The sequence below is a fragment of the Passer montanus genome, unplaced genomic scaffold (assembly GCF_014805655.1).
Source record: "Passer montanus isolate IOZ18808 unplaced genomic scaffold, ASM1480565v1 scaffold121, whole genome shotgun sequence".
In the NCBI taxonomy this organism is placed as follows: Eukaryota; Metazoa; Chordata; class Aves; order Passeriformes; family Passeridae; genus Passer; species Passer montanus.
Window position 1 is genome coordinate 470,766 of NW_024358834.1, and position 27,902 is coordinate 498,667.

Sequence of the window (27,902 nt, forward strand, 5' to 3'; positions counted from 1 at the left end):
AGTTAAATGAATAATAATTCAATAAAATTAAGTCTGTTAAAATATATCCTGGAGAAGAAATAACACCTAATTAAATACTACCTGTTTAGATAGAGTTTTGATCTACGTTGGATTTCTGTTGCTAGAACATAAATTCACCCATTCATACAAATCATATTTACACAAATGTGACTTAAACCCTAACACATCCTAGAGAAATGTGCATCCAGATAAAATGCTTAAGAAATGTTACATAAATTCTTTGGTTTTCAATGCTGTTACCTTGCCCCATTATTATGTTTGTCCATTATGTCCAGTCCCTAACATGAACTCAATTTAAAATTAAAACTCCTGTGGTAAAGTAGGAAGCTTCAGCTGAGGGAACCCCTCTGAAGCAATAGTACAGTATAAGCATGTTCAATACTGCTCAAATAGAAAGATTTTATGTTACTCACCATTCTGCAATTTCAGGATGAAGAATTTTGTTGTTGACATTAAATCTAAAAAAAAACCCAAAGACACTAATATTAAAAAGCAGCCAGACACAACAGCAGAGACTACATACTCTTTTTTTTTAACCATGTCTTCTCTGAGGCAGTAAAGTGAAAACAAGTACTGTGTGGGAATTCAACAGAGAACCCAGTGAGAAGAATGCATTTAATTTTGAAATACATGAGACTAAAGCATATACATAAATTTAAGAATGTGCAGAAGCCAGTGTAACAGTATGTTTGAGACATGTTTATCGCACTTCTTTTGACAACAATAAAATGTTAGGTTATCAGTTCACTGCTGTGATTGTGGGGTGGACCAGACTGATCTCCAGGCATTCATTCCAAATTATTCTGTGATTTTCACTTTGTTCCTCAAACACTCCTCAATGAAATAAAACCCAGCAAATTGCAGATTTCATCCTTTGTTTCATGCCTTCCCACTTCTGTGTGCACAGAAGGTGGCCATGTGACAAACAAGCTTGCTTAGAGGATGGTGAAAAGGAAAATGACCTCTCCATGTCTTTTCCAATCTGCAGAAGAGGCAAAGCAGAAGCTCCCAACTCGCCTTGGCCTCTGACACTTCAGTATTTTTCTGTTTATTTTCTACATGAGCAATTCATGTATTCTTGGAATGATTTTGAGGCTCTCTAAACAATAACACTACAGTGGCAAATAGAGCAAGCAGCTGAGTAATTAGGTGGAACACAAATGGATTTTCAAGCATTGTTAAAGGGTTTTTTTGCTTACAATTTAAATGCCTAAGGAGTGTTCTGCATCAAGCATATTTTTGTCTGCTCAGGACTGTTGGATCTCCAGTTAGGGTATTTAAGAGAATTAAAATGCTACAAGCTCCCAACAGTTCTTCAAGAGAATGTTATGAGGCAACAGTTCATTTTCCCACATTTTTGAAGGAAAAAACTAAGTCTGTACCAGGTTATTAACAATTCTTTATACCTCAGAAGGGACCAACGAAAGCACAAATCCAATTTTAAAAAAATTACTTAGAAGTCACTTTTAATTGTGCAAAGGTCTTCCTGTGTCCTGAGAAAGCAGAAAAAAAACCCCTGTGTTTCTCTTTTTCAGAAACAGATGCTCATATACTTATAAAATCCTAATAAGGAGAATGCTAGTAGCTCAAACCAAAAACTTATTACAACATTCTACAAGGACAAGCAGTATGGTATTCAATATTATGGGTATTAATAGGAAATTACTGTAAAAGAAATTCAAGACAAAAAGCCACCCACCAGTCACAGAACAGTGCATCATGATATAACTAAATTGGTCACTTGGAAACAACAAAGTACCAAAAGAGCATGTTTTCAATTTAATCATCACCATCTCAGAAATTATCATTTATGTAGAACAATGCAGAAATCATTCTACAGTGGAAGCGACAGTAAAATGCAAATTTATACAGAAGAAAATATATTAATGACATAGTAAAATCAATCTATGAATATCCTAAGAACCCAAAAGCCTGAGCTCCCTGTGTGGCTGGAGAAGACACCAACTGACAGCACCACAGAAAACCAAGACACAGAATTATGCTGCAGCTGTTACAAGACACAAAACCTTTCAGTAATGTCATCAGGATGTCAGACAGAAAACTGATCAATGAAGGCAAATGTAAGGAGACACTGCAGCACTGGAGTGTCCAACATCAGCTCTATGCAAATAGGAGTAAACTATGGTTATTGTGAAACAAAAGAAAACAAAGCACAAGGAAGGGCAGTCACAGAAGGCAGCTGACTTTGACTCTGAAAATCCACATCTCAAATAACTGAATTGATCACTTTAACCACAAGCACAAATGGATGGAATCAAAAGCAAATTAAATGAGTCAAATATAAACCTCATAAAAGAAGACTGTCTCACCTGAGCATTCAGAAAAGGGAGGAAAATCTCTGGAGTTGCACTGGAGTGTCCAACATCAGCTCTATGCAAATAGGAGTAAACTATGGTTATTGTGAAACAAAAGAAAACAAAGCACAAGGAAGGGCAGTCACAGAAGGCAGCTGACTTTGACTCTGAAAATCCACATCTCAAATAACTGAACTTTAACCACAAGCACAAATGGATGAAATCAAAAGCAAATTAAATGAGTCAAATATAAACCTCATAAAAGAAGACTGTCTCACCTGAGCATTCAGAAAAGGGGGGAAAATTGTACACTGGTGTAACTTACAGCAGCTCACTCTTTTAGAAAAGCCATTTCAGCTACAGTCCCTGCATTTTATCTTTCCTGGCCACGCCTCAGGTTTTAGCTTTTATAATTTTCAGATTCTGTGCTGCTTTAGTGTGCAGACCTTCACATTAGGGGATGGTGAGCTCTCTTCACAGAGTAGGAAGACAAAACAATTCCTTCTCTAGCTGGGGACCAAGGACAAATGATCCAAATCTCAGGCCCAAGATCATAAACAATGGTGGAATAAAGAGAGAAAAACAAGATGGCACTTCATAACCCAAAGCTGTAACTGGACAATTAACTCCACTATGCAAATGGAGCAGAGCTGATCACAGTGAAAGACCCCGTGAGCACTTGTGCATTTTGGGACCATTTTGGGTCATCTTGGGTGCAGCCCTGGCTGGGCTCTTGTGCTGCCCAAGGTGGATCCATTGAGGCTTTCTAATAAATCCCTGCTTTATTCTGTAACTCCATCTGGCTTCTGTTCTAGGTCAGCCTTCACAAGGCATCAGGCTCTTCTTGAACTGTCTTTGTGCTGCCAGAAATCCAAGTCTTGCTGGCTGGGACCACCTACTATGCCTACTGTGTGGCAGTTCCTTAAAATTCTGATCTGCTGTCAACTGGGGAAGCTCATTAAACTCACAGAGAAGCAGCAGGATTGAATTAGGAGGGTGCTGATAGGTGGAGAAGAGCCAGGAGGTCATCAGCTGAACAGAAGTTCTCTGTCTCCCCTGAAAGACAGACTTTCTGATGTAATGCCAACTAGAAATCAAAATGTTAGACCTCTTAGACACAGCATCAACCCATATGTGAAGAGAATATTGTAGACCATTTTCTCAAGGAAATCAAAGATTAAGGACAGGACTGTCTCAGGTCCACCACCTCATGGCAGCTGTGGGTCCTGTGTGAGCAGCCACAAGGCCACCCATTTATAACTGTGAGACTTCAAAGGCTGATGACTCAAATCACACTTCAATCTCACTTACTGTGCTGGTTTAGGGATAGTATTGTTCAATTTAGTGGACATATTTAGTGGCATCACTGCCACTCACTTGCCCCCTTCCCCTCCAACTGGAAGCACAAAGTGCAAAGATCATGAGTTGAGGTAAGACAAATTTACTGGAAATAGCAATGAGATAAGAAAACATACAGTAACAGCAACAATATTAATAACAAAGGGTGTAAGACAAAGAAACAACTTAATGGGAAAAGACCCAACAATAAACAAAACACCAGACTGTTTTGCCCAAAATGTTTCTCAACAGGAAGGAACGTTCTTCTCTTCCAAAGCAAGAGGGTCCCTTCCTCCTGGCCCCAGCAGTGACATGAAGGGGTGCAAACAACATGCATGGGTCCATGGCTGCGTGTACATCTATCCTAGAAGTCACCCAGGTCAGGAGAGCTGGTGTGCTGCCTGCTGATTGCTGCACCAGGAGCTCACAGCTGGTGCCTGAGCAATCCACACTCACTGTCTGTGGTAGCAATGGCACACAGTGACAGTGTCATTCAGCAACCAAATTATACAATTCAACATTACAAACTGTTCTCACCCAAAAACCAAATCCCTCTTCATCACCCACCAAGTGCACCCAGGTCCTTGAGCAAAAGCAGTCCCACACGTGGGTTTGGCTTTGCCTGAGGCAGGACAAATCCACACTGCCTTCCCTGACACATTTCTCATTTGCATCACGGGGACTTCATCCCCTGCTAAGGTACATGGAGCTTCTGACTGAGCAGGGCCAGCTCCACTGGCAGAGCTCTAGTGAAATCTACCCAGGTGGCCTCTGCTAAATGTGGGTCCCAGTGTCCAAAGGTCCCCCCACCCACTGCTCTCAGTGTGGCTTTGAACAGCCCACTGCAGCGTTGGACTTTCCCAGAGGCAGCTCTGTGACAGGGAACATGAAACACCCACCCAGCCCTGGGCTCTCTGGCCAAGTGTCCGTGAGTCCATTTCAGAAATGAGTCCTGCTGCCTGACTCAGCTCTTTCTGGGGTGCCATGTCACCACAGGACTTGTTTGTCAAGGACTGTGCCTCAGGCAGTGGTGTGAGGCAAAGGATCAATCTCCAGCATCCAGTGGCTGTTTCCACACTGTCAGCACGCAGGGCTTGCCTTGGTGGGTCTGCCAGGAGCATGATGCCATCAATTTGCCAGGCCTCCCCCTATTTGTATTTCCCCCATGGTCCCTCACACCACAGAGGCTTTACCCCTTTGGCCCTGCTTGCCTGCAGTGCACGTTTCAGTCATGGATAACCTGGAGATGGAGTCTGTGGTTAAAGCCACCCCTCGACCACAAACCCATCTGGATGTTGCCTCTTTTCCCTGACGACCTGAGGTGTCATGGGCCCACCAAGCCAGAAATAACTCAGCCTTGCCAGTCCAGATCCCCCTCAGACCCTTTAACCTGGCAGCCCAATGCCCCTGTCTGCTGCTGTGTCTCCTTTGGCAGCCCTGCAGGGAGGACTTGGACAGCCACGGTCTCTGCCCAGCACTGATGTTCTGCCACAGAACCTGATGGGTTCCCTCTGTGCTGCTCTTGTCCCACCAGTGCAGCCACCCCCACAGGGCATTTGCCACCACCCACGAGCCAGGGGAGAGGCAGTGTTGGCCATTTCTCTCTCTCAGTGATACCCAAGGCCATCTGGAGGCTTTCAGCTCTGCAACCTGACTTGATCCACCTCGTCCCTCAGGAGCTTTTGTGACTCACTGTGTAGGACTCCTGCAGCAGCTTTCCATTTTCAGTGATCCCTGTGGTACAGCAGTGAAGGGAGCGTGTCGCTTTTCCTTTTCTGGTAGCTGATTACATGGTGGGGCCTCCTCAGCACTCACCTTCTCCTCCTCTTATGATGGTGACCTGAAATTTTCACCTTCAGGCCAGTTCCTGGGAACCTTCCAGATCTCTGGGCAATTGGGGTTTCCTGTTCAAGGTGTGACCAGAGCCATCCCCTTACTCCACACGGCATCAGGGCCAGGATTGTGGAAGGGACTTCTCTGAACATCCAGCCCAGCACGGGCACTCAGGTGCCAGAGGAGCTGTGCTTCAGTGCCAGTTGATAAAAAGTAACATCAGCCCTTCTGTCTGAGGACTTGCCCAATGGAAACAGGAGCTGCTTTTATCCTTGGCTAATTTCCTGTGGTGGTTTTTCCTCCTTTTAACTCACACACCTGTGCTCCCAGGGCAGGAGTGGAGTTTCCATCCCACTTCTTCATATCCTCTCTGTGATCATACAGGTAAAACCACAGATTACCTCATGCCCCTCTCTGGAGCAGAGGAGCACTTGCTCCTGATACCAGGGACTGGTCTGTAGTGGCAGGGCATGGGACACTTTCAGTTTTTGGTGGTCCTCATTAAATTGTTGGACAACCTTGGACAGTCTTTCCATGGACGTGATGCAGAACTGGGGTGGGTAAGAAATACTTTCTTCATATATCTTGCATTTGATAACCAAATTATCCACTGAGTGTTGTTATTTCATGAGCTCACAGCCAGTGAGTTGGCACACAGCGATGACATGCTCCATAGGAACTTCCACCACATGGCTGTGTACACTGGATGTCAGCTGGATTCACAGGGACTGCTTGTTTGAATACTTACAGAGTAGCTCCAGCACAGCTAACTGTCTCCACGGGGTTCCACTTGTCTCTTTGCACTATTAGACCATCCTTGAGAGAATACCTTTCCCTCATGCTTTACAGGAGTTGACTCTATAGGCTGAGCTCTCTAGAGGCTGAGCTTCTGTTCATTTTCTAATCCCCTGGCCAATTCCACATCCTGGGACAGGGATCCCAGCTGCTTGGCTTCACTTCTTGATTTCATCATGGGCCACAATATTCCAGCATGGAACAGCTGGGTCACCAGGGGCTCTGCAAATTGGCAACTGAAATCTTCTTGCACATCTCCCAGCTCACCTGGGGATAGGGATTGGGTGATTATCTCTGGCTCTGCCTCTTCCTCCTGTTGTGAGGGCCCTGCTTCCTCATCATCCCTCACTAAGCAAAGGGATTGTCTTGGATTTCTTTGTCTGTACAGGTGCAACTGCTCCTGGCATGGGCTGTTCCTCTGGCTCAGCTGCAGGTGGGAGTGCCCACAGCACCTGCTCTGCTTTTCTCCTCCTCCTTCCCCTGAGGTGCTGTCTGGTGTCTGATAAATCACAGCCAGACCCCAGAACGCTGCATAACTTTGTGCCTCTCTGGAACTGCCACGGCTTTTCCACGGTCACATATTTTTTCACTTTAACAGGGTCCTGTAGCTGCTCAGGGTTGAACTTTCAAATCTTTGGAGCAGAACAGTCCTTCAAAAGTTGTTCCATTTTCTTTCTTTAGTGCTCCCACTAGAACAACAGCGCCACTTGCTTCCCCTCCCAGTGGAAGTACAAAAAGGAAAGATCATGAGTTTATACAAGAATAATTTTCTGAAAACAGCAATGAGATAAGAAAATGAACAGCAACAAAATTAAGAACAAAAGGTATAAGTCAAAGAAAATATTTACATGGAAAACCCTTGACAATAAACGAAACACCCAATGGGACCATTCTGCTCACCACGTTTCCCTGCAGGAAGGAACACCCTTTCTCTCCAAAGCAAGAGAGAATCCCTTCCCCAGCCCAGCACCGACATGAGCTGGGACAGAACAACAGCTGGGTCCTGACTGTGCCCCCTCCCAGACACTGCAGAAAATCAACCTGTCCTGTACCAGCAAGGCAGCCAAACAAACCAGCCACATCCTGAAAGTTACTGCTTAAACTCAACAGGAAGAGCTTTCCACCAACAACACTATGAGTATACAAATGGTGTTTAATTCACATAATTTGTGCACAAACCCCTACATAAAATCCCCTGACCACAGCCTCCCAGCAAAGTTTTGATCTCACTAGACAGCAAACAACTTACTCGTAACAAAACAAGTACTACCCTAATGTTAGGAGGATTAGGCAGTGCAATCTAATTCTACATTTTTCTGCAATTTGCAAATTGACAATACTTAGATGATGAGATATGTGGTCTTGAGGAAGAAAACAAATTGGCATTTGCTACAGTTGCAATCTGTAACATATTAATGCTCCCATTTAATCAATGCAGAACTAAGAAATACTACACATTAAGGCATGTCCAAATTGATTTCATACTCAGTTGTCCTTTCACATGCAAGACAAATTCATTAGTTAAAACAACCCTAGAAATCTACACCTCCCATATAAAAGCACTGTATAATGAGACCTCTTTTTGTCAGTTTAATGAATACACTCTGTGTGTCTACAGTGATAAAAATCTAAAATGTATTGATATACAATGTTAGAATTTTCTTCTCTTCTTCAGCATGGAGAGTCTTTGTCCTAATGAACTGATTTGGCTATCCAATATGAAAGGAGGAATTCACTGCAGGACTTTAAACATTAAGTACATTGCTTAAACTGTCCATCATTTACCTCAATGGACTCTGAGGATGAAAAAAACCCTGCCGACACAGTGAGCAAAGATTTATTCAACAGTGATTTAAAGTATATGGTACATTACTGTTCAACCCTACAGGTTAAAAATACATTTTCTGTATGGTGAGTCACATCCTCTCAAAGCATTTTTACAAGGCCTACATAACTGACATGATTAGATGAAAGAAAATCCTGCACATTTGAAGAATGGATCCATGAATTAGGGAAAAAACCTGCAAACACAGAACTGGCCTCTATTAGCAAATAGAAGTATGAATTTCTAGAAAGAAAGCACTAGAACTACTTTAGAAATCTGCCTTCTATGGTTCAGCCTTCTGGGGCAAGTGAGCAATTCTCTTCTGCAGGATTCCTAGGAGCTGCAGACAGAGCTGACCTGAGGGGAGTTACCAGCACCAGGACATGGTCCAGGTCTCCTGGCCCAATCCCTGTCCCGGCTGGCCCCTCAGTGGCCCTCTGCTGAGCAGGGAACTTTCCATGTACCACTGGCCTCTGTTCCACAGCCTGCAGCACAGACCAGCTTTTCTGGAGGGCAACATGCCTTGCTATATGAGAGAGCTATGCATAAACTAATGGAAACCAGGAAATAATTCACCACTATAGATTCTATAATCAGGATAGAATCAAGCTTAGCTATTGCTAGCATGACAAAAATAACTTCAGGGTGATCCTCAGGGCACAGAAATAACCCACAACCACAGCAGTCATTTTGTCTCAAATGACTATTCATGACAGCACAAAAATTAACCAAATAGTTTAAGTAATAATGTTCCAGAAGTTCAAAAGGTTCAAAAAGTAAGGAAGGGAAGCAAAATCACTAAGGCAAGAAAAAGACAGCTTCTGACAGAAGCAGATGAACAGCCTGCAAAGAGAGCAAGATTCACCTTTTTCAGGAAATTGGACATTATTTTCATTATTATCCATCATGAAACACCCCCTACACCCCCCACCTCCACTGGACCAGGTCAGCTTAGGAGAAAAAAAGACATATGGAAGCAAGAGAAACAAAAAATGGTCCTGGCAAGAAAATAGATCTCAGCCAGGAAGCCAGAAAACAAAACAAACAGGAGATCAGGCATAAAATAGAGCATCATGGCCAGGGCAGAGCCTGGCTGAGCTGAGGACTGAGAGAGCCAGCAAAGCACAGCCACAGACAGAGGATGAGCCCACTTTGGCAGGAGGGAGCCCACTTTGAAGGAACACATTGCTCTGGGTGTAATCCTCCTGGAAACAATCAATACATCTGAAATATATCTTTCAAAAGGAAACATTTGCTACAGGACAGGTGGAGAAACAGGAAAGCAGGAAAGTTACATTTCATTTGGGTCTGTATTGGAAACAAATATAAAATGGATTGGTTTATATAGACAGTTACAAAATTCTGAGGCAAGAAGAGTTTAAAAGAAGCTCAGCCCCTCCTCCACACCCCCAGTTACCCCCTGCACATGGACCAAGCACGAGCTCACCAGAGCCACCACAGCCCGGGAGGAGACACAAACAGAGCCAGGGAGAACAAAGAAAGACTGGAGTGACAAGTGGTTTGAAGGCATGGTCTCTCTCAGAAGAGGGGAGTAGATCCAACAGCAAAATCAGTGCATGCTCTTCCATACTGTGAGCTTGAGAGGGGAAGGCACCAACCAGACCTGTCAAAGGCAGCAAAATGAATGACCCAGTGCCTAGGGGTGGAGAGGGATAAACATGTGCCAAGTCTCAGAGACATATCTGCTGACAGCTGGAAATCCCTGCTAAGAGTGGAGAAGCACTCCTGGAGCACACAGACAGCACGTTCAGCACTCACTGAGAAGCCAACACTTAAATATCATTCAGTGTCACAGGAGACACTCTATTAAAATCTCAAATTAAGTGCTAAATGGAGTGGCTTCCTAGCTTAATGTTGACTAGTGAATAGGATACTAATTCAACTCTTTAAATGGAGTTTAGTGAAATTCAGGGTAAAAAGGGGGGTTTTGGTAGTTCAAACAGACTTTTGGACATCATTCCAATAAAGAACTGCTGGTGAAGCTAATAACTGTTTGTATTCCACGTGGAGGTGTATCAGATAAAACTGGAGATATTGCTCCACACAGATTTTGGAGTCCACCTGTATGTGGAGAGTGTAAGATGACCATCTATTTGGACAAAGCAACAGAACTCACACTGCTTGTAACAGCAGAGAGCACACCAGACACTCGTGAGAAGCGACCTGCATGTATTGTGGAATACTTCATATTTAACTCAGTGGGCAGCAAAAGGTGTCTAAATGTCTGGCACCTTGTTCCCAAAATCCCTGGCAGAACCATTACATTCCCATTTAGGATACAGAGGGGACACCTAAGCAATTATGAAATCAGATTCCAGATTTCACATCACTTGACACAAAGAAACGATCCCAGCAGAACTCAAGCTCAGACAATACAAATGAGTGCCCAGACTGCAGCAAATTCTGTGCCCTACCATCTTCACTGTAGAATTAACATGCTATTGACAGAGGAGGATGGAAAAAATATAGTGAGGTGACTGGGAGCCAGTGATCAACATCTCAGCACAACTGCTTATTTTAACAGGCTTTTTAATGAGGGGGGTCTGTTTCTTTTTGCCATACACTTGAGATAAAAACAGAAAATTATCTTCTTTAAAAGATATCATAACAGAACAGACAGTTTTATTTCATTAAAAATTGAGGTCATCATCCTCACATCCCAGAGCAAGCTGTGATGTATTTCTATTTACTGCCCTTTCAAAATACTGCATGCAGGAAGACATTTTCACCTCACTAGTAGCCAAACTTCATAAAAAAGGCAGCATTAAGGACACTAAAAGCTCACATCTAGACAGAGAAATGATTATTCCTTTTTGTTCTGATTTGTGAATTTATTTTACACCTGTAACGTAACATTTTTTCAGAAGACTGTGTACTACCAGAATCCATAATATCTAGATTAATAATGTACAAGGAACTCAGTAAGAGAAAGAGGCTACTCTTAAAGATTAATTTTTCTTCAATCTGAAAATCAAATATTCCAATCCCAAAAGTGGAAATGGATGTATGAGGATTTGGTTTTAAATAGCTACAGTATAAACAAAGACAAAGAGAAAATTTGGATTAACTTAGATGCAAGAGAGAGTTCAAAAAAAAAAAAACCTGACTGCATTTCAAATCATTAGAAACCCATATCAAAATTTCTCTGGAAATAAATTGTTTGGTATCTGATCTGCCATTCAACATCCTTTCATCAAGAAAAAACACAATTTAATTTGAAATTTAAAATGAATTCAACGTACCCATGTAACAACTAATGTACAAAAAAGCTGTGTCACTTACTGGCTGATCCCCTCAAAGGAAGCTTCTTTGGAGACATTTCCACTATCAGTATTAACACCACGCTGGGAGGAAAAAGATTAAAAAGGACTGTGATTCTGAGCCAAACACATGTATTTAAAATTTAAATCATGGGGAGAACTTGATTACAGTAAGTATTTGGGAAAACTTGCACATAAGTTTACCTGAATCACTATAAATAAAAAACCCCTGACTGTTTGTTCAAACACAGTCAAATATAAGAAATTGCATATGAGACCAGCACAGAACTCAGGTCAGAATGTGCTGCTTAGGAAAAGACAAGCTTTGATTTCTAATGCCCTCATGTCTTGAGAGGGAGGTGTGAGACCTATTATATAATTATACAGGGCAAGAGAATGAAAAATGAGCAAGACCTCTTCTAAAGTAATTTAAAATTAAAACAAATTATTATGCCGTGCCTTGGCAATTTAAATTTGCTTTGTTACTATTTAAATTTCCTTGCTGCTCCCCTACAGCTTTCCATTCAAGCAAGCAGCATAAGCAAGAGTATTTTGGCTGCTACACAGCAGATGAACACTTCTGACATGTGCCTGGGGAACCCTGCAGAGCAGCAGCTCTGGAACGAGACCACAGGAGGAGAGGACCAGGTTTCCATTCAGCAGCAGACAGAGAAGTGCTCTTCCCTTCTCTGAATACTTCTTCACAGCTGTGGGAGGAATGTGAAAGCACCACAGCACCCTCCTCTCAGCCACAAATTATGTGAAAATTCCTGATTACAACAGGATCCTCCCAGAGTGATAACTACTCAACAACTCCATGTGAAGAAATAAATGCACAGTAAGAAGCACAAGATAGTCAAACATTCCATTTCTCTCATTTCTCTCAAAGAACATGAAATTAAGCCATAGGGGCATCTTTTAAGAGTATATGTGTGTATACAAATATAAGTGAAAGAAAGACTGAAAATTATTTAGGGTCTCTGTTCTTAATGGATAAAGAATTCAGATCTGAGGCCACGTAACTTCCAAAGGAGGGATTTTTTGTTATGATTTCTGTCTGGTCTCTATCATGGGAAAACAAGAAATCCAGGAGCTGCCACTGCATTTGCTGCAAGGGAAAACTCAGAGTCAGCAAATAATTGTTATAAATATCAGAGACAATAAAACAAATAGTAGGAGTTTACAAAACACCTGTAAAGCAGGAGAGCAGCTGGGAGAGAGGTAATGGGAAGGAGAAACTTGCAGTCTTCACCTCCACTCATTCATGCTTCTTCCCAAGAAACAAGCAAGCACCATTTAAAATACTTAGCAAGCATTTGCTATTGCCTCACTCCTCCCAGGAGCTGCTCTTACTAAACCACTCTAAGCAGAAAAAGTATTCCCTGAATCCTTGTGAGATTCCCACAGAAAGGCCCAAACATGCTCATGACATGAGAAGAATGGCACAAAAGGAAAGGGGAGCTTGGAGTCAGTGTAGGCTGGAGCCATCATGGTTGATAATTGTCATGTTTTACCAGAAAACCAATTCAGCTTTTGGCAGACAGAATGCAGAAGGGATGAGGCCAGAGGCTACAAATCTTGAAACCATGAGGGGGCCAGAAGACTAGAGTGTTATATACAGGTGACCTTTAATGTGGTGCAAGATGGGGAGGAAAATGTAGAGAATGACAGTGCAAAGAAATGCTGCATAAATTGGTATCCTTATTGAAGAAATGTAGTACTTTCCAAAGGTGACTTACCAAAGTGAGAAGTACAGCAGGTTTCTTCGAAGCCAATACACTGGATATCTAAAAAGAGGTTTTAGATTACTGTAATTTGTCCTTTTTTTTCTTCCACATAACCACATTGATACCAATTTTATCAATATTCACTGTATATGAAGTAAATGAACTGCAAAGACAAAAATGTTCCTCTGATGCCATAGGGGCATCTTTTAAGAGTATATGTGTGTATACAAATATAAGTGAAAGAAAGACTGAAAATTATTTAGGGTCTCTGTTCTTAATGGATAAAGAATTCAGATCTGAGGCCATGTAACTTCCTAAGGAGGGATTTTTTTGGTTATGATTTCTGTCAGGTCTCTATCATGGGAAAACAAGAAATCCAGGAGTTGCCACTGCATGTGCTGTAAGGGAAAACTCAGAATCAGCAAATAATTGTTATAAATATCAGAGACAATAAAACAAATAGTAGGAGTTTACAAAACACCTGTAAAGCAGGAGAGCAGCTGGGAGAGAGGTAATGGGAGGGAGAAACTTGGAGTCTTCACCTCCACTCATTCATGCTTCTTCCCAAGAAACAAGCAAGCACCATTTAAAATACTTAGCAAGCATTTGCTATTGCCTCACTCCTCCCAGGAGCTGCTCTTACTAAACCACTCTAAGCAGAAAAAGTATTCCCTGAATCCTTGTGAGATTCCCACAGAAAGGCCCAAACATGCTCATGACATGAGAAGAATGGCACAAAAGGAAAGGGGAGCTTGGAGTCAGTGTAGGCTGGAGCCATCATGGTTGATAATTGTCATGTTTTACCAGAAAACCAATTCAGCTTTTGGCAGACAGAATGCAGAAGGGATGAGGCCAGAGGCTACAAATCTTGAAACCATGAGGGGGCCAGAAGACTAGAGTGTTATATACAGGTGACCTTTAATGTGGTGCAAGATGGGGAGGAAAATGTAGAGAATGACAGTGCAAAGAAATGCTGCATAAATTGGTATCCTTATTGAAGAAATGTAGTACTTTCCAAAGGTGACTTACCAAAGTGAGAAGTACAGCAGGTTTCTTCGAAGCCAATACACTGGATATCTAAAAAGAGTTTAGATTATTGTAATTTGTCTTTTTTTTTTTCTTCCACATAACCACATTGATACCAATTTTATCAATATTCACTGTATATGAAGTAAATGAACTGCAAAGACAAAAATGTTCCTCTGATACCTTTCAGATATTGTAGTATATCTGAGACACGTAACAAGAAACAGCAGAATACAAAATATTGACAGTAATCAAGTTCATTATGTCCTTTAAAGACATAAATACCAAGTATAACTCGTGTCTATTGTCATCATTAAGAAGACACAACACAGGAGCCAAAAAGTTGTAATGTCACACAGAAATAAGGAACATCAGGGTGCTCTATCCTGCACATAGAACATTTGCATTAATATTATTATGGTACAATGTGCTAAATGTTTAGCAAAGAATATTTACTGTTACTCTCACTGGGTCACTTCTACTGATCAATCCTTTTATTAGACTCCTTCAGCTCCTGACATACAGATCAAACTCTATTTTGTGGCTGGACTCATGAAGAATTAAGTGAAACTTCCTCACAGCTGAGAGCAAAACTTTTGGTCTAGAGAGTCAGAGTTAGTGTTCTATGGGAAGAGAAGAATCAGAGGAGTCTTCCAAGCTGCTCTCCATGAAAGTCACACACAGAGCCTGGCAGGAACACTGTCCTCACCTGCTGAGCCTTCCTACCACAGAAACAATCACTGGCCAGGTGCACAAGTGTCCAACTATTTCTGATTTAATTTCTGCTCAGAAATTAAATCAGAAACCTAACTAAGCAAGGCACACTTGCACTCAGAAATGTGAATATATTTGCTTATTCAAGTAATAGGATGATTCTGTAGAAAATAAGAGTGAGGTAGGCAGCCTTTCCCAATAGCTTTTTGGAAGCATAAAATAAATATAGGCTCCCAAGTCCGAGCTAGGACATGGAACCTCCTTGACAGCAATCTCCACAAATCTCCAAGGCATTCCAAAAAATGTATTTAGTGGCTTGTTTTAGTTGGATAAAGCCACACACACTGACAGGTCTCATCATGCACAGGATTACATACAGGATTACATTACAAAGGATTACATTACATAAAGGACAAATAGAAAATGAACACACATCTAGGATATTTTCCCTGGGCCCTGTTTTCCTAAAGGAATGAGAGAATTTTCTTATAAACTTGAGATGGCACTATACTGAAATCAGATGACACCTGGCTGCCAATAATAGTAAAGTTAATGTATGTTTTCAAGTGCTTATCTGAGGTTATATTTTGTGATTCACTCAGCACTGCATGTGACTGAAAGTCATTCAAGGAAACCACAACAGAGGATGTTTATGAGACTGCCTTTGGATTAAGAACTATGTTGAGATCAAAAGAGCTGCCTTAAAAAAAAATTTACAAGTGCTTTGTAAGATAAAAGGACATTTTCCTTTAACAGGGAAGGGAGAGAAGATCCCACCAAGTCAGGAGATATCCAGTAAGAAGGGGACTAAAATTAAGCAAAGTCATTGCCACCCATTGATTTTGTATTCACAGAAAAAGAATATTCAGAGACACAGACAACTCACCTCAGTCACATAGTGGGCTTCATCCACAGCATATTTGTTCTTGAAAAATTCAGGGGGATGAATCCTTTGGAAAACAATAAAAAGAAATATTTGGGTTTAGCTTTGCTCTTACACTTAACAAGGCCACAGAGAAAGAAATAATATTCTCTACTATCACAACAATAGAATCAGATATGAGGAATGTTTTACTGATCTTATCTTTATTTCTCAAAACACGAGGTTACACAGAAAATTGCCAGAGCTAGAAAAATCAGTGTGCTTTAATCCAGTCCATGTTGATAGCACAGTCTCCTCAGAACAAAAGTGTTTTTTCCCATTCTATACAAGACAGTTTTGTTAGGGACTTTTGCCATGCCACTTATACATAACTTTCTAACTCACCAAACTTTGGAAGGATGTGGAAAAGACAGAAGACCAGCCTGTCCTGTGTTACATTCAGACTGAATAAAACATTATTTTTTTTCCCCTGGTAACCATCTAGCAGACTGAGGGCTATTAAGACAGGGGCCCTGCTGCCTCTATTCCTCAGGACACCAGAGATCCATTCCTCTAACCCAACAGAATGGGCAACGTTACAGATCTGTGTTCAAAACTAAATCTCTTCTACTCTTTTCTCCTGATATCCAGCCAGAGACATTTTTCTAAAGGCAAGAAGAACATGAAGGATCTGTTTGCAGTCAGTCCCTCCAGGGCTCTCCTGCTGTCTTCTGTACCAGTGGCTGTACTCTTGCTCATTCCTTCACTGTATGGTAGCAGCCAGGAGACTTCAGCTCCTGATGAAAATCTCCATGTCCCCTACACTGAAATAAATACAACCTCTATAATCCTGAAAATGTGATCTCAAGATAATAAAATCACCCAGTTGATACCCTCCCAGAAAAAAACCCAAAACACTTATTTACTTCCAGAGTAAAGAAAATGGGATTAAAAACCCCATGGCTGGTGCTGGAGCTTGAAGGATCCTGTGCATTTTGCTTCCTGAGTGACAGCAGGAGAGCAAGAGGTGTGGGCAGGACCAAAGCTTCAGCCATGTAAACATTACACAACAAGAGCACAAAACCATCTGGGGAAAGAATAAACGAGGCTGGAGGCCAAAGTGCATTTCTAACCCTTGCAGTGAGGAGCATCAGAAGTGGTGGGCACCTTGAGGAGCTGCCCCACACCACAGGCATGTGCCAGAGCTGCTGGCAGTACCAGGAGGCTGGAGCACTGCCCTATGTCCATTTTTTATCTTGTCTGCTTCTTTATCATGTACATTTCTTCATGCTCCAAACAGCAGTGGGCTGTGACATGAACAACATGAAACCATTTATGGTGTTCTCAAGCAGAAAATCACAGATTTAAAAAAATTAATTATCTGAGAAAGTACTACTCAAAAGTAACACAAAACTATCTCATTTTATGTTCCCTCTTGCAATACTCCTTGTGTAGATTCTTCCTATCAGTGACAGAGATTTCAAAGCAATTATCATTTATCTTTTCTCCCTGGCTTATCTTACATAAGATTAAAAAAATCCCACTATATCCTCTTATCTTTACATACCCTCTGTAGTATAGTAGCCTTACCTCCAATTTTTGCATACTCTGTTTCTCCTACAGGCATCTCCTTATTCTTCCTTCATTCCTCACACACTGAAGTATTTTAATAATCTAAAAACATGATGAACTGATTTATCACCTTCCAGTTTTGTTCTCTTGTACAGTTTTAACCAATTCTTCTGGCATCAGAAGAATCCCAGCTGTAAAACCAGCTAATGGTAATTTATGGTAACGTATGCTCTTTAGAGCAATACATCCAAAGTACCTTTTTATAATTATCTGCATTGTTTAAATCAAAGAACTGTTTAATGCAAAGTAAACATTTCATAGAAGTATACCCACAAGTGTGCTGGATTTTATTGACTTCATTTAATGCAGTTAAAGTAAGAATAGGTCTGATTTTCCATCACTCCAATAAGAAAATGTCTTTCCTTTCACAAGCTCTTTCTCAACTTTTTGTTCTTCTTGTTGCTAGCTGCCTCCTATAATTGTGTAGCCTACAGCACACAGCTACTAATCCAATTCCTCAGTTATGGTTAATATTAATCCGTTCCAGCTTTAATCCCTCCAACATCTCTTTTCATGTACACTATGACTCTTTTGAGGAACAAAAGTGGCTCATCATTCTTTTCAAGGCTGAGGAATTTTTCTCTAAGAGAAAGAGAACAGCAGCTTCCCACAATCCTCCACCCTCTCCCTCAGTTGTTAAACTAGGTCATCTTTGAGGCACTTTTGCCTTCATCACACCTAATGACAAGCTGCCACGATTCCCAGATGTGTACCTCCCTGCTCATCTTCCTCTTGCCATCTCACTCAAAACTCAGCAAGACTCCTAGCACGAAGTTGAGAGCCAGACTTCTCCTCTCTGAAGCACTCACAGCTCTGCCTCACTTTTTTAATACAGTCATTTAGCACCTCTAACTAGATAGAAAAATAAATTCATATACACTTCCCACAAACTACCATCCCACAGGAGCCACGATGCTCCAGTGATGAAGCTGCCTCTCCCACCGGGAACATTTCTAAGACCCACTCTGTTGCAGAACCATAGAGGTGCAAGGAAAAAGTGAACATGAAGTCTGTATTAGAGCCAAAAAATTCTATGCTGTCACATATAGAAAAGCAGTATAGAAAGCAACCAAAAGTCAGGGAAAAGAAGCAAGAGAAGCAAAGGAGGCCAAGGGAAGCAATTCTGGCTCTCTGCCCCACTCAGGTGAGACCCCATCTGCAGAGCTGCCTCCAGCCCTGGGACTCTGGAGTGGACCTGGAGCTGCTGCAGAGAGTCCAAAGGAGGCACCAGGATGATCAGAGGAATGGAGCAGCTCTGTTGGGAGGAAAGGCTGGGAGAGCTGGGATTGTTCAGCCTGGAGAAGAGAAGCTTCAGGGTGAGCTCACTGTGACCTTCCAGTACCTGAAGGAGCTGACAGGAAACTGGAGTGGACCTGGAGTTGCTGGAGAGAGTCCAAAGGAGGCCCCAGGATGATCAGAGGAATGGAGCAGCTCTGCTGGGAGAGCTGGGATTGTTCAGCCTGGAGAAGAGAAGCTTCAGGGTGAGCTCACTGTGACCTTCCAGTACCTGAAGGAGCTGACAGGAAAGGTGGAGAGAAACTATTTATAAGGTACTGACAGGACAAGGGGAAATGAGTTCAAACTGACAGAGGGAGGGTTATGGGATTCTGGGAAGAAATTCCTCCCTGTGAAGATGGGGAGGCCCTGGCACAGGGTGCCCAGAGCAGCTGTGGCTGCCCCTGGATCCCTGGAACTGTCCCAGGCCAGGCTGGAGACTGGGGCTCTGATCAATCTGTGACAGTTCAAGGGTTCCCTGCCATGGTGGGAGGTTGGAACTTGATGACCTTGAAGGTCCTATCCAACCCAGGCCATTCCATGATTCTGTGATCCTCAATGGTGCCTTTCCATATCCTCCCTCCTTCCTTCCATTTTTTCCCCAGTTTAGTGGGGCTCATTGAAAGATGATTATGCACAAGATGGAAGTTCTATAAACAGTACTAGTGCAGAGTTCCTGAGCAGACAGAGGGCTCAGTACCCATTTTTATGCAATTTGAATGCAAAACAGACTAAAGTTAGCACTGATCACCATTGTCACAGGGTATCTTCCATGAAATGCTCACTTGGCATAATGAAAATCAGAATTTCATTCAGTTATCATAATTTCAAGTACATCTGATACTTCCCAGGGATGAGGAGTACTTCTCTTTACAAATGACTCTCAAGAAGCCAAAGTTAACTGGTTACAACTTTTAGGTTTGGTTTTGTCATTTGTAACGCTGCTATGGGCTGCCAGTTTTAGAATTCTGATTAATCACTGCAGAGACTATGTGCAAAAACCCCACAGCAAGCCATAAATTAATTAGAAGGATTACCCAAGTGGAAGATATGATCCCAGATATTATTGAATCATGCCTATTTACCTATAAAAAATAAACCCCAACCCTTTTGTAAACAGATGGGAACAGAAGCAATGACATAAATTTTACAGTGTTCAGGAAGGGGGTTGGGGTGTGCAAAATTGTTTAGATTCCCTGACAACACAACTGGGCAAAAAACACAGAGAATAATGCATATCACCCCTAAAATGGCTCAATATTCTTTCCCTATAGTTTTATAACTCCAGCCAAACAAATACCAGTCTTAATTAGAATTGTCAATAGTTAACTTCCAGAATAACAGGAGTTATCATTTTCTCTTACAGTGGAAATAAGCAACTCCAAACTCCTGGAGCATGCCCATGTACACAGGGCCAAGCATCTAGGCAAAAATCTGGCATCTCAGAGTTCATGGCCATCAGAAAGAAAACGTAAGAGTCCTGCACTGATACTAATTTACATTAATATGCCAAGTTTTTCTCATTTTCAGCTACAAAAAACCCCTTAAAGAAGAGATTTCTCTAGTTCATCACTTACAATTCATCCCAAGTTCCAGTGAAAAAGCTTGAGTTATTTTGAGTTAAGCTTTAAGCTGTTTACTTTCTGCTGATGCTTCCCGTGAAACTCCTCTCTTTGCCATGGTTTTCTGCCCCATCTAGATCACCTATTTGGTTTCTTACTCTAAAGATGATTGGGAAATGCTGAAGATGGCCTAAAGATGCAAAGCTATATTTTAAGAAGATTTGAGTTCTTATACACTGCCTTATTTTAACAGCTATGGTTTTATTTAAACACCAAATATTGGAGATTCATCCCTCCATGATAACAAGTGAAAACTTTATTTTAAGCAAAATGCTACTCAAGCAATGGGAAAAAAAGAGATGGGAGAGCAGCAGCAAAGCTTTCACTGTAAAAATCCAGTGTGAAACAGAGTCTGAGAGTAAATGAATACCTTACAAGAACTGTACTTCATTTCTCTAACACACATTTATCAAACACAAAAACCACCAGCAAAAGTGTAAGGCAGCATAGTACTAAAAATGAGTAATCACAGATTCCAGTCAGTTATTAGTCTTGGTGAAAAAAAAATCAAGTTTAGAATAAACTTTTCTATTTGGTTTAACTAAACTCACACAGAACATGATGGCATGTTTAAAAACCAAGATGCTTCATCAAATCACAACCAAATCACAGCAGTTCAGATTTTGCCAGACAACATTATTAGAATTGGCTCCACTTTGATGTGATCCTCAAATTAGAATTGGAAACTGATTCCGCTGTTTACCCATCAGTTAAGATGAACAGCTATGACAGTTCTGTATATCTATAAATACACCAAAAATTTATTTTAAAGCTTTTACATATTTGGACAAAATTCAAATCACAATTTATTTGCAGCAGTTTATCAACTATGTTGTGTTTCCACTTTAAACCGAATAAAAACTTGGTCTCATTGTCTAAAAAGACTTTAAACCTCTTGTTCATTACATTGCACAAGAATTCATAACACAAATCTTAAGAGATCTGTACAAATTTGACATTACTGTAAGAATTCCATTAAGCAACATTTCTTTGTATGCTAAAGGACTCTGGAGCAATACCCTTGTAATATCAACATGATAAAAAGTGTTCTAGTTTTCAGAAGAGTATTCAGAAGAGAGGTAAAATGAGATGGATCTAAATCACAAATGCCAAGGAAAAACTGTGAACAGAATTTATAACAGCTGATAGCTATTCCTGAAAGAAACACATCTAAGCCACTTGCTAATATATTTGCAGCCTAATTGCTGATATACATTTTTATGTATATGCTTTCATTTGCATCTAAATATTCATCCAAACTTCAATGCATTCAACATTTATTCCTAAATGGTATTTCCACGTTTTAGATAGATAGGATAGATTTCAAGTTTTTTAGGATAGATTTTAAGTTTTTAGTATTTAGAGTGGATCAGCTCTAAAAATAAATGCAGCTTTTCCTGAAGCAGCCCAATTTAGCTTTTCTTCAGCATTTCAGTTGAAGTTCCTAGTTCAAGATTAGATATTTTACTGCATATATAGAATGTAGAATATTCTTGTAGGAAAATAATATTCCAAATGGTATGTTCACTGTGAATACTAAACAAATTATACACCTTTCATGTTAAGATTTGAATTGTTTCAGAGAATTCCTTAAGTCCTCACATCTTGTTTGTGTTTTGCAGCTATTCTGGAAGAGGGGTGTTTTATTCCACTATATATTATATTATAAAAGAAAGCAATAGGTGCAGCCTACCATAAGCACCAATGTGATGTAACTGCTCTTCTGCAAAATGAAATATTAATTTAATATCAAAGGGCACAGAGAACAAAGCAGTATTCTGGATGGCTGACCACACATGCTATCACTGAATGTATATTAGGGCAAATAATGGGAATTACCTGCAATTTCTAATCACTGTATCTGGCTTTAGCAAGAAAGAAACAAAACAAAACAAAAAAACCCAACCAACCAGCAAAACTCAACAGGATTAATTTAATGTGTTTTTTTTTTAAAAGGAGCTGTAAGAATCTCAAAATAACCAGTCAACAAGCATTTTGAGGAACTTGTACTATGTCAGGGAAAAAGACAGCAAGTACTGACAGAAAGCAGCATGCCACGCTGAAGACTCTCTCCCACAATTAGAATACTCTCTCCCACAAGTCTTATTGTCTTTAGGAGCCACAGCTTCTGGTAGATACCATAAAATTGTGTTTTCACAAGCAGTAATTAAAAGTAAGGATTAACACAGTTGAAACAATAACAAAATAGACCAACAACAAAGACTTCTACACAATAATGCTCAGGGTACAGTACTCTACTCATAGGTTCTACAAGTTTTAGTGCCTAAAATACAAGAAAAATTGTCCAAGCTTGTATCACAAAATCAGGAGAGGATGATTCTTGATGCAGTGAGACAGAAAGGCTAAAACTAGTGAACTTCACATTAAAGCTTTCTGCTTCTTCCATTCAACCCTGACTTTCATATTCAGAGTAACAGATATAAAACACCACTTTATGGCAAAATCACTTTGTCTTGAGCAAATTAAATGCCTACATTATGCTGCAGATAGCACCTGTACAAGGCACTGCAGCACACACACACAGCATGAAATACATTACATTTTTCCTTACTTAAATGAGGGAAAGCACATGCACAAGGAGAAAATTAGACAAGCACAATCTTCAGCACTTGAAGTTCTACACAGTCAACAACTCATTTCTCAGTCCTTGCTAGAATGAGCTTAAAGCAGAGTATAAATTTCAGAGAGATTGCAAACACAGAGTAACAACCTAGGCAAAATTTAAAGCAGAAGAATACAAATACATCAGGATATGTGGAGCTGAGAGAGGAAAAGGGATGCAAAAGCAATGTTTTAATGCTGTCAGAGATTCACCAATAAACTCCCTTCTCATTACAACATCATCAAGTTAACAGATGGTAAAGCATTAACCAAACAAGAGGGTGTCAAGAACTGCTAGGAAGAACAACACAGCACACTTTAAAAGACACCAGCAGATGTTCCTGATTTTGTCCAAAAAAGTGCCATCACCTTTATATCCAAAAGGAATTTCACTATCTCAAACAAGAAGATTAAAAGGCATCAAGCTAGATTTAAAACAAAACAGTACTGATGGGCTTGCTGGTATCACAGCCAGCCTCCAACCATGTTTTGACTACCTTAATGGTACTCCCTTTTCCACAGTTCTCAAGATTACTGCTGCGCTCTTTGAAAGGCAAAACTACCTGCACACATGGAGACTCAAACTCCCTGCTCCTTTTGACACAGTCTGAAGTAAGATAGATTCTGAGAAAATAATGGACTTTAGAAGAAATCAAGATTAAGAAGACAACCCAAGCTGATCTGACTGGGAAGCAAGCAGGATTGTCAGGGAAGCCCCATCTGTCTGAGGGGCAGAACAGCAGAGTCCATGAGCATGAAGCTGGGCACAAGGTGCTGGGTATGTGACACTGGACTTCCCAGGGCTACACAAATCATGCAGAATCAGAATAACTGGGAGCACCCATACAGGCCATTGGACTTAGGAAATCAGAAATCTAGTATTGAGGAGAATCTCACAGTAAGTCCTAGCAAAAGCCAAACACTGACCTCTCTATTTCATCTACTTCAAGTACACAGTCTCACTGCTCCTGCTCAGCTATTCCTACCACAGGCATTTCTAAAAGATGAACAGCTCTTTAGACTTTCTATAAATTCTACCTCAAGCAGCAGTGTTCCAATTAGACATTTAAGAGATACTATCAAGAGATACCCATCAAAAACACAGAAAACTTGCAATTGGTAACCTTTGCTTTATTCCTCTCTACAAATAAAATTCTTCCTTGGAGTCAAGGGCTCTGTACAGAAAGAACTGTGACTAAGGAAATGTTTACACACTGAAATCCCCAAAAGATTTCTTGTAGCATTAAATTGATGACATAAACTCATTAGAAAGCTCTTCTCTTCTCAAAAAAAAGAGCATAAGCATTATAGTGGTTAAGGTATTAAGTGTCATTTCTAGGTCATTATATACAGTAAGTGTTTCACTCAAACACTGGTCTCAATTTGTGCTTCTCAGCAAAGGAAGTTATATACTGAACCTGCCAATAGCAGATGTTCTGCTTGCACTTTGGAAAAACATCAGTACTGGGGAGGGGGACACAAGCAATATTTAATATCCCACACACAAAAGCACTATAGCTCTGGAATGAGAGCAGCATGTCTCACAGCTCCCATATTAATCGGGAACAGAACGAGACAAAGCAGCACTGATTTTACAGCAGCATTAGATGACCTGAACAGCTTTGAAGGAAAGGGATGATAACTCTCCCATTTCACAACTTGTAAGGAAAGCCAAACCACAATAAAATTAAATGAACTTGACACAACAACTCAATGGGCACAAAGAAAAGAAGAACCTAGCCTTTCACACAGTGCCATATCCACGAGGTCATATTGCCCCTGCCAGACAAAGAAGCATCTGGTGTCCCCCAGGACTGGGGTTGTGACCACCTGCTCTGACTGCCAGAGCTCCAGCAAGGGGCACACAGCAGTGAAACACATTCTGTCTGCTTTACACTCACATTTAACTTTTAAGAAGCATTAATATTAATGATACACTTCCCTAGCATATTTTAGCAGATCAGCTGGGTTTGTTTTTCCTTTTTTTGTTTCTCAAGAGAGACCACACTCCTTCAGAGAGTCCTTCCTGAGCATACAGACAGGTCACAGGGAATAAAAAACCTAAGGAAAAACAAATAACATCAAGAGCTAAGAATGTAGAATTTCAGAAGTGTAAGAACACAGGAACTACTGTAGGTATTTCACTTGAGGTTTTTTTCACTGAAGTGCCTTCCCAAATGCAGGGCAACAAGAAGCAGAACTCTGCCCTCAGGCTGGGCAGTGGCACAGCAGAGGGCAGGGTGGAGGTGCAGAGCCTTGCTGCAGCACTGCTGGCAAACCCCCACGGACACTTCTTTGGCTGCAGCTCACCTTCCTACCAGCAGCAGCCAGGTCCTTGTAGAAAAAACACAGGGCACACCTGACAGAAAAAGAAAAACTTGGCTTCTCTGATATTTGAAAGTGTTATCGGGAGTTTATATCACTGAACTCAGTACTCCTGGTAGCACATTACATAAAGTATAAAATAAGAAAGGCCTGGTAGGGGTTATCAGCATTCTCTGCCACACTACTGAAATGAGACGTGCTATCTCAATCTGTGGTTTGAAGCCAGACCTGGATATTAAAAAACTCTGGTGCAGCATCATCCAACAAATTTGCTTAGTGATGTTTTTGGTTTTTTTTCTCTAAACACCTGAATCAAAAAGAGGAGAGGAAAAAGAAGCACTTCAATGCTTACAAAACCACCAACTGGAGCATTCACCTAAAGGCGTATGCTGGTGGAGAAGGCCAATCAATGGGCTGATACAAATTGCTATAATGGTTTCAAGCCTTCTCAAGGCTTGAAAACTGTTTAAGAAAACCATAAGAAAGCAAAGATTTATAAAAATAAGTACCAAAGTAAAAGTCATAAAAACTATACACATTCATCCCAGACCAAGCAAGGTTGTGGACAATGAGAATACTGGGACAATGACTAAACTGAACATTTGAGAACTCTGAGCATTTGAGCATTGCTTTTAGAGAAAATAATTGCCAGTAAAGTGGCAAGAGCAATCCAGACATTGATTATTCTGAAAAAGTAATTTTTATCCACAGAGAAATTTGGCAGCTGGCACATGGGAATCTTATGAGTTAGAACAAGACCAAGTGCTAGAGCTGCATCTGTGTTGGGGCAACTCCCAGGATCCATCCAGGCTGGGAATGAACAAGTCAAGAGCAGCCCTGGGGGAGCCCTGGGGGAGCTGTGGGGCAGAGCTGGCCCTGCCCAGCCCTGTGTGCTGGGACCCCAAGCCCTGCCCTGGGCTGGGCCCAGCGTGGGCAGCAGGGGAGGGGATTCTGCCCCTCTGGCCCTCAGCCAGAGCCCAGCTGCAGAGCTGCCCCAGCCTGGCAGCACAGGAGGGACCTGGAGCTGCTCAGAGAGCCCAGAGGAGGCTCCAGCATGAGCAGAGGGATGGGAAAACTGGGACTGTTCAGCCCGGAAAAGAGAAGTTTCAGGGTGACCTAACTGCAGCCTTCCAGTGCCTGAAGGAGCCAAAAAGAGAGAGGCAGAAAGTCTATTTTTGAGATGCTTGGAGTGACAGGACAAGGGGGAATAGCTTCAAACTAAAATAGAGCAGGTTTAGATTATATATTAGAAATAAATTTTTTCCTGTGAAGGTGCTCATTTCCTGGCACAGGGTGCCCAGAGAAGCTGTGGCTGTCTCACCCCTGGAAGTGGCCAAGGCCACGTTGGACAGGGCTTGGAGCAACCTGGGATAGTAGAAGGTGTCCCTGCCCATAGTGGGAGGCTGGAACTTGCTGATCTTCAAAGTCCCTTCCAACCCAGGCCATTCTGTGATTCTATGAAATACAATAATAAATGAAAGGGGGACAAGGAATGGAAATCACTGTCGCAGGGAGAGAACTGGAATCATGGAAAATAAGCACCCTGGGGGATTGCACAAGTAAGCCTTGTCAATCAAAAGCAACCAGCTTTATCGTGCAGTTTTGAAAGGAGCAGATGAAGGGCAAAGCAACAGATGTACTACATGAATAATGGTAAAATATTTGACAAAAAAACTCTCTCAAGACTGCTACTCTCCAAAATCAACTCAAATTAGCTTGGACAGAAACACTACAGTGTAACCTGAAACCCAATGACTAGTCATAATATGAAAAGGAAAAGCCTAAAGCAGAAAATAAAAACAAATAAACAGATAAAAAGATGAGCATTCCCTGGACTGGGAAACCCTCCAACTGTCACAGTGAAAAGTGCTGTGTCAATTTAGACTAATGTTCCCAGAAGTTAAAGCAATAAACAGAAATGGACTGCAAGTCTTGATTAGTGGGATACTGCAAAGATTGAAATTAGTTCTGACACTACTCAGAAACAGAAGCAGAACTGAGTATGTTTGAGGTCCACAGAGAACATTTCCAGATGGTAACAAACTTTGCAGATAAGTTGCAATGCCAATTGGTACAAAACAGTAATAAGATTACCTAAAGTGATTAAAACCTGTGGGTTTTTTTAAACAGCAAAATAAAGATTCGGTGTGTATTGGGAAGTGACAAACTGCAGTAAAAGATCAAGCTGAGAGATACAGAAAAAGAAAAGCATATTTCATTTTAGAGAAAAAATTACAATAAAAAATAGTAGGAGATGGCAGATCAGTTCTAAAGGCAAAACCAAAAACCACACAGCTCTGGAGCAGGCTATGGGGAAGAAGACCTGTATGCTCCACATTAAAAAACTCCTGTAGAAGAGGTCCTTCACTCCTGCAAAATGTGCATTAAGAAGAGCAATTAAGGTAATCTGGAGTTCATTCCCTATAACCTGCACACACACACCACTCTCTTTCCAAAGAGCTCTCCCCCCTGTCAGCTTCCCTTCTACAGGCCTTGCCCTCTGGTTGCCAGAACAAGGGTAATTAATGCACCAGTCTCCATCACCACCATACAGTCAGATAAACACACCATGCTGTGCACAATTCAATACTCACAATTATTCAAAATACAAATGCCACAAAATCTCACCAATCTCCATTAAGAAGAAGAGATCAAGAAATCAAATTCTTAGTTTCCAATTTTCATGGTC

The 27,902-nt window shown here is 41.2% G+C and overlaps 1 protein-coding gene across 1 annotated transcript in view; it reads right to left on the reverse strand.

Moving 5' to 3' along the window:
* The window catches only part of PEPD (peptidase D), a 146,851-nt gene that overhangs the window by 109,352 nt on the left and 9,597 nt on the right, over nt 1-27,902 (reverse strand). Inside the window, exons 5-8 of the mRNA XM_039698194.1 lie at nt 15,762-15,825; nt 14,165-14,212; nt 11,431-11,492; nt 435-479 (exon numbers count right to left, since the gene is read on the reverse strand). Of these exons, the coding sequence (XP_039554128.1) occupies nt 435-479; nt 11,431-11,492; nt 14,165-14,212; nt 15,762-15,825 (219 nt within the window). The remainder of the gene's footprint in view (nt 1-434; nt 480-11,430; nt 11,493-14,164; nt 14,213-15,761; nt 15,826-27,902) is intronic.